Below are 7,048 nucleotides of genomic sequence, written 5' to 3' on the forward strand. Positions count from 1 at the left end.
CGTGATGAACAATCTATATGTAATTTGAGAAGTAATGATAAGCACTTAGGATGTCACTATAAGCATGTTAATTGATTTCATAATACAGAATCAATAATATTTTTTGAAGTGAACATGCTCCCTCGATCAATGTAGTACGATTCTTGACAAGTTGCGTATTACTTTCATACTAGAACAGAATGTTAGCATCAATAATGTAAAATATAGATAGACATGAATATAAATAGATAGCCATAACCACATTTAGCTCAAATTAGAGATATCTAATATCCCTAATTCTTTGCGAATGTTGAAGAAAGGCTCGGTTGCAATAGGTTTAGTGAAGATGTCCGCTAATTATTTCTTGCTCTCAACATGTTCAAACACAACTTCCCCTTTTTCTACATGATCTCTTAAGAAGTGGTGCCTTATTTCTATATGCTTGGTTCGTGAATGTAGAACAGGATTTTTGCTTAAGTTGATGGCGCTTGTGTTGTCACACATGATTGGTATGCGGTCAAGTTTGATGCCAAAATCAATAAGCTGCTGTTTGAGCCATAATATCTGTGCACAACAACTTCCGGCAGCTACGTATTCTGCTTCGGCTGTGGATAACGCGAATGATACTTGTTTTTTGCTGTGACAACTTATCAATGAATTTGAGAATAGATGACATGTGCCACTAGTGCTCTTTCTGTCAGATTTGCATCCAGCTAAGTCGGAGTCGGAGAATCCCACCAAGTAGCATTCATTTCCCTTAGGAAACCATTGACCATATGTGGTAGTTCCCCGGAGGTATCTTAGAATTCTTTTTACAGCCTTTAGATGTGATTCCTTTGGGCAATATTGGTATCTTGCACACATGCATACGCTAAACATAATGTCCGGTCTTGAGGCCGTGAGATACAATAGAGAGCCTATCATGCCTCGGTATAATTTTACATCAACCTCTTTACCGTTTTCATCCTTGTCTAGGTTACCATTTGTGGCCATAGGTGTGTCAATTTCCTTTGCCTCACTCATCCCAAATCTCTTTAGTAATTCTATGCAATATTTGGTTTGGCTAACGAAAGTTCCATGACTTAGCTGCTTGATTTGTAGACCAAGGAAGAAGTTCAATTCCCCCATGAGGCTCATCTCAAATTCACTCTGCATAAGCTTAGAAAATTCTTTGACAAGTTTTGCATTAGTTGACCCAAATATTATATCATCTACATAAACTTGAACCAGAAGTATATCTTTTTCTTTTCTTTTAATGAAGAGAGTAGTATCAACTTTACCCCTAGAGTATCCTTGACTAAGTAGAAATTTGCTTAAACGCTCATACCAAGCCCTAGGGGCTTGTTTGAGACCGTATAAGGCACGTTTCAACTTGTAAACATGTGTTGGATACTTATAATTTTCAAAACCGGGTGGTTGAGCTACATAGACTTCTTCATTAATATAACCATTTAGAAAAACACTTTTAACATCCATTTGGAAAGGTTTAAAATCTTTTGAGCAAGCATAAGCAAGTAAGAGGCGAATTGCCTCAAGATGTGCTACGGGAGCATATGTCTCCTCATAATCAATACCTTCCTCTTGATTGTAGCCTTGAGCTACCAACCTAGCTTTGTTTCTAGTAATAACTCTGTTTTCATCAAGTTTGTTACGAAAAACCCACCTAGTGCCGATTACTTGATGTTCTCCCGGATGAGGGATAAGGTCCCATACATCATTCCTTTTAAACTGGTTTAATTCTTCTTGCATGGACATTAGCCAATGCTCATCAAGTAATGCGTCTTTAGCGTTTTTTGACTCAACTTGTGAAACAAAAGCAAAAGGATGACAAAAGTTACTTATCTTGGAGCGTGTCGCAACGCCCTTTGAGATGTCACCTAAGATGTTGTCAATTGGATGATCTTTTAAGTTTGTCCAGGCCTTTGGAAGTTTTTCGTTGCTTGAGATATTTTCTTTTTCAATGCTGTCATGAGATTTATATTCCTCTTCCTTAGCATCTTCAGCTTGGATTATCTCACTTTCGTCTTCCTTTTCTTTGACAATATCTTCAGTAGATGGGCCTGCACTGTCAAAAGAGATACCTTTCTCGACACATTTTGAGTAAGATTCATCAAAGGACACATGAACTGACTCTTCAACAATAAGTAGTCTTTTGTTGTAAATTCTATATGCTTTACTAGATTGAGAGTAACCAAGAAATATGCCTTCGTCCGCTTTAGCATCAAATTTACCAAGGTTATCTTTACCGTTGTTTAACACAAAACATTTACAACCGAAAACGTGGAGATGTGACACATATGGTTTTCTACCCTTTAATAGTTCATATGGCGTTTTGTTTAGTATAGGACGAATTAGTATCCTATTCAAAACATAACATGCGGTGCTAATAGCATCGGCCCAGAAATATTTAGGTAGATTTCCTTCATTGAGCATTGTTCTTGCCAACTCTTCTAGAACACGATTTTTACGTCCGACCACACCATTTTGTCGTGGTGTTCTAGGAGCTGAAAAGTCATGATCAATTCCATGTTTGCCACAGTGTCATACCCTAATTTTGACCCCCCTGAGATGTCATACATCCAAGTACCTCATCAAACTCAGAACAGGTACTCAGAGAAGTCACTTGCTTGTCTGATACCCAGTCGAGGGTGCTCAAGGACAGAAGAGTTCAGGCAAAGAATCAATCAAATAAGAATAGCCTCTAATGCAATCTTAGGATTCAAATGATTCATTTATTCACCTATGTTGATTAGACAACAGTTATCAGAACTCAGGTTTGCTCAGCTAAGGTTTTCAACCCATCAAGGACTGAAATCAGGAACCACATTTGGGAAACCCTAAAAAGCTCCAGGACACCTATCAATTGGTTCAATCATCTTCAAATAATCCATGTGACAATATCCATAAGGCATTACACTTCAATTCAAGATCTACAGTCATCAATTTCATCTGGTCGACAATTAGGGTTTTTGACCTAATTCACCAAGATAGTTGACTTTTAATCAGGACATAGATCCAAAACTCAAAGCATGACTCAAGAATTTATTTTACCTCAATATCATCCATTCACATCATTCATTTGAGGAGGAGAGTTTGATTCATCACAAAAGTCCAAGATTCACTTCATCTGGAAAAAGTCAACTGTACAGGACCACCTTTGACTTTTAGGGTTTTGAGTCAAAAAATGACTTTTAAGGATCAATATCATCAATATATGATTAATGAAGTCATTTGACCAAAGAAAATCAAGAAAATAAATCAAGAATCAAAAAGTCAAAGATTGACTTTTCATACATAGAAAAAAAACTTCCAACATCAAAGTTGTAGATTTTGATCCAATGAACAACTTTGTCACATATGATTTTTTGGCTAAAAATCAACCATTGAAGAGATATGGAGCTCCAAAGTTGCTGCCTTCATGAAAACAAGCAAAAAACCCTAGTTTTCTTCAAACTTCAAGCTCATTTTTCACAAATTTCCCAATTGATTTTGAAGAAACTCCAAACTAATGAATTGAAGTACATGTTAAGGGCTTTCCAAATTATGCTCAACCTTCTCCAAATTCATTTTGAGCTAAGAGATATGATTGATCAAAGTTAGGCATTTGAAGTGAAATTATAGGTCATGCCTAAGTTTGAAATTTGCAATTTTATGCAAGTGCTTACACTAAATGACGCCTCTAAACTTCAGAAACATTGCAAGGATAGGAGAGAATCGTTTGCATCATTGCACAAATATTTGAAGGGAATATTCCAAAACCAAAACATGTGATTATGTAATGATTGCATTTTGAGAATTTATGGCCAAGTGGTGATTCATCAAAGGAATCTTCTCCCAACCAATTAGAGCTCATTTCTGCATCAAATTTGTCCCCTAAGATCAAGCAAAACCGATGGCTAGGGAGTGGTATCAAAGAACTCATCATTGCATATGGATCTTTCTCACATTTCTTCATAGCCAAGAAACCAAGTTAACCTCATTAAGCAAAGCTCACTCTCTGCAAACACACTGAACTCTTTGCCTATAAATAAGAGAGCATACCTCAGTAATTAGACACACCAAAGCAACAGAAATCTTACTTTCTCTCTTCTCTTCTCATACTTAGGTTTTTCAAAGGTTCTTTGGCAAGAAGACTCGGATTCTTCAAACCAAAGCTCTTCCTTTGAAAGTAAGTATTCAAACACATCAAGGGAGGTATTTAGAGGTGATCCAAACCTCTGGAACACTTCTGTACATGGAGAATCATCATCTTCACCTCTCACTTGGAGCTGTATCAGTTGGGGTTGAGCAAGGAGTTCTGGGCAGTTTCAATCCAAGCCAAGCATCTCAACACCTTCCTGAGGGATCACTGAAGCTATCTGGATCATTGCAACAACTCTGTAGCACACTTTGATCAGAGCTCAACCTCCATTTCTGAGGTAAGTTTCATGAACTTCAAACTCTATAATTCACGATGATAAATTAAAAATGAAGTTACCAGTTGGTTTCTGCACCTTTAAGGATCATTAAACCTCAATCAATTGCATCATATCATGCATATAGAGTATTTCATGTTAATTTCCAGTTTTAGGGTTCTTAGAGTTCATGCGTGCGAATTTTGAATTACACTGAAAATAAATGAAATCAAAGGATACCATCATAATCCTTGTTCAAAAACGAGCAAAATCCATGTTTACATCTTTGAGTTTGGTTGAGAAACGAAGGAGATAGCAAATTCAAATGTTTGGAGCTCGAGGTTGAAGATGAAGATGGTGGCGCCATTTTTCAAATTTCCCAGGTTTTAGTTTATTATATTTTGAATGGTTTGTGTTTAACCTACGAATTCATCGTAGTGTCCCATTGGTTACAGCGCGTGTCCAAAAGCCTTGCCTTGCCTTAGGTCTGGGGTTCGATCCCCCCCTCAGACCTTTTGTTCATTTTATTTTCCAATTCATTTTAATGCTTTGCTTTCACATATAATCACATGGGATCCTTTCCTAAACAGGCCACGCGCGTGGCCCCGTTGGTATTTGTTTTGTTTGGTAACCTATAGGGCGTGGGTTCAACCCTTGGCAAGACCAAACCCCTTTTTTTAACACTATTTTCTTTCATTTTATTTTACAACTTCACATAATTAAATCACCCATCAATTTAAATCATTTTCTCTTGATTTTTCACACACTTCTCATTTAATATATCTATTTTTGAGAATATACCAAAAAATCATAAAAAATATATTATTTTAATATGTTTTAATTAGGTTTAAAATCACATATTTTAGGTTGTTTTAATAGTTTAAAAGATATAATCATCACTTGATTTTCAAAACCTAATCTCCTGTAAATATTTTTAAGTTAAAACCCTAATCATTTAGGTCTTAGTAGAGTATAAACTTTGTCATTACCCTATTTAAGTTGACTGTTGTCTAGAATTTAAACTGTTTTCAAATCTCCGATTAGCCGGACGATTAAGGTTTTCAGACAACAAAACAGTAATCATTCCAAATCATTATCCAACTATTTCTCAAAAACAGTAAATATTCCAATGGGCCTCTAATAGAGTGTAAGTCCCAGCACCTTTTTCTTTTCTTAGTTTGTTTTCAAAACTGTATTTACAAAATCTTTTTTATGTTTTCAAAACATTCTTCTGGTATTTGAAGGGCATTATTCCCGGTGAAACTCTTCAGATACCTATGTGACCTATGTCCATCTTCACTTCTTGTGTTTTCAAAAACCTTTAACTGTTTATCATAAATATTCAACTGTTATCAATAAACAACAAAATTGCTGGTGAGGCTTCGTACATACTTCTTCAAAGGCCTCCACTCCATCCAGGTTAGGCTTTATAGCTTTCAATTTACAGTCTTTATTTAAATTACTGTCAAGTATAGAACTGCTTATATATTATTTAGAACTACGTTTGAGTGTAAACCTTAGGGCAGTTAAACTATATATATATTATAGGAATATGGCCTAGGATTGAGAATGTCTTCCCGGTGAAGGCTCTTTCCTAATTAGAGATATGTAGTTCAAACCCTCAAGATGAATTATTCCCGGTGAAACATCTTGAAAAAGCCTTAGAACCCAAAATAGGATACATCCATCCAAGAGGAATAATTCCCGGTGAAACCTCTTACCCATTTTCTTAGAGCCAAAATAAGTTCAAAACCACATAGCTTTCTCTTGTGCTATAACAAGGACCCTCGATGACCCTCGATTAGCCTCCTCTTGGGCTTTGTACAAGGACCCACAGGCTTCTTAAAAGCATTTCCAGCTTCCTCTTGAGCTTGTATACAAGGACCCATCAGGTTTCTTATAAACATAGGAACAAGTCTTTAGTCACCTTTTAGCCTATCCTGGTGAGTTTCTTCCACTTTAAACCAGACTTTAAACAAGCTAAGATTGTTTCAATCTCATATTGAGTACACCTTTTGGAATGAGAGACATGGACAGTCTCTGTCACCCTTATCTTCATTAATTTCCTTAGCAGAGTCTAGGATCCATAGTTATCTATCCTCAGTCAGTGTCATCCTTAATCTTGGGCTTTAAACAAGAAGTCTCAATTAGATAATATTTCTGCTATCATTCAAAATCCCTGGAAAGGGTTAGCCTCCAAAAAATCAGTCTTTTAATAGATAAATCCTCCAATAGAGTAAAACTCCCCAAAGAGTCAGCCTCAACCTTGGGCCTCATACAAGGCATGAAATAATAACTTCCCCAGTTAAGAGTCAGCCACAATTCCGGGCTTTGTACAGAACACCAAATAAAATACATCAAATAAATGCTCTCCAGCTAGAGTCAGCCACAATTCTGGGCTTTGTACAGAACACCAAATAAAATCCATCAAATAAATGCTCTCCAGCTAGAGTCAGCCTCAATTCTGGGCTTTGTACAGAACACCAAAACTTCATATTTTAAGTCAATCCCCAGTAGAGTTATCTCCCAGAGTCAATAAAATAATAAATCAATCAAAAGCCTCAAGCTTGGGCCTCATACAAGCCAGCTAAAATCAAATCTTTTATACAGTAGATGGATATAGCTTATCTCTATAGAGAGATCTTTCTCCTATCTCACCACATTCAAACAAACAA

The 7,048-nt window shown here is 36.4% G+C and overlaps 1 protein-coding gene across 1 annotated transcript; it reads right to left on the reverse strand.

Moving 5' to 3' along the window:
• Nucleotides 1-336: 336 nt before the first annotated feature.
• On the reverse strand, nucleotides 337-972 carry LOC131634007 (secreted RxLR effector protein 161-like). The gene has a single exon (XM_058904673.1). It carries the CDS (start codon nucleotides 970-972, stop codon nucleotides 337-339), a length of 636 nt encoding a protein of 211 aa, XP_058760656.1.
• Between the last annotated feature and the right edge of the window lie 6,076 nt (nucleotides 973-7,048).

This window comes from Vicia villosa, unplaced genomic scaffold (genome assembly GCF_029867415.1).
Source record: "Vicia villosa cultivar HV-30 ecotype Madison, WI unplaced genomic scaffold, Vvil1.0 ctg.001205F_1_1, whole genome shotgun sequence".
Lineage (NCBI taxonomy): Eukaryota > Viridiplantae > Streptophyta > Magnoliopsida > Fabales > Fabaceae > Vicia > Vicia villosa.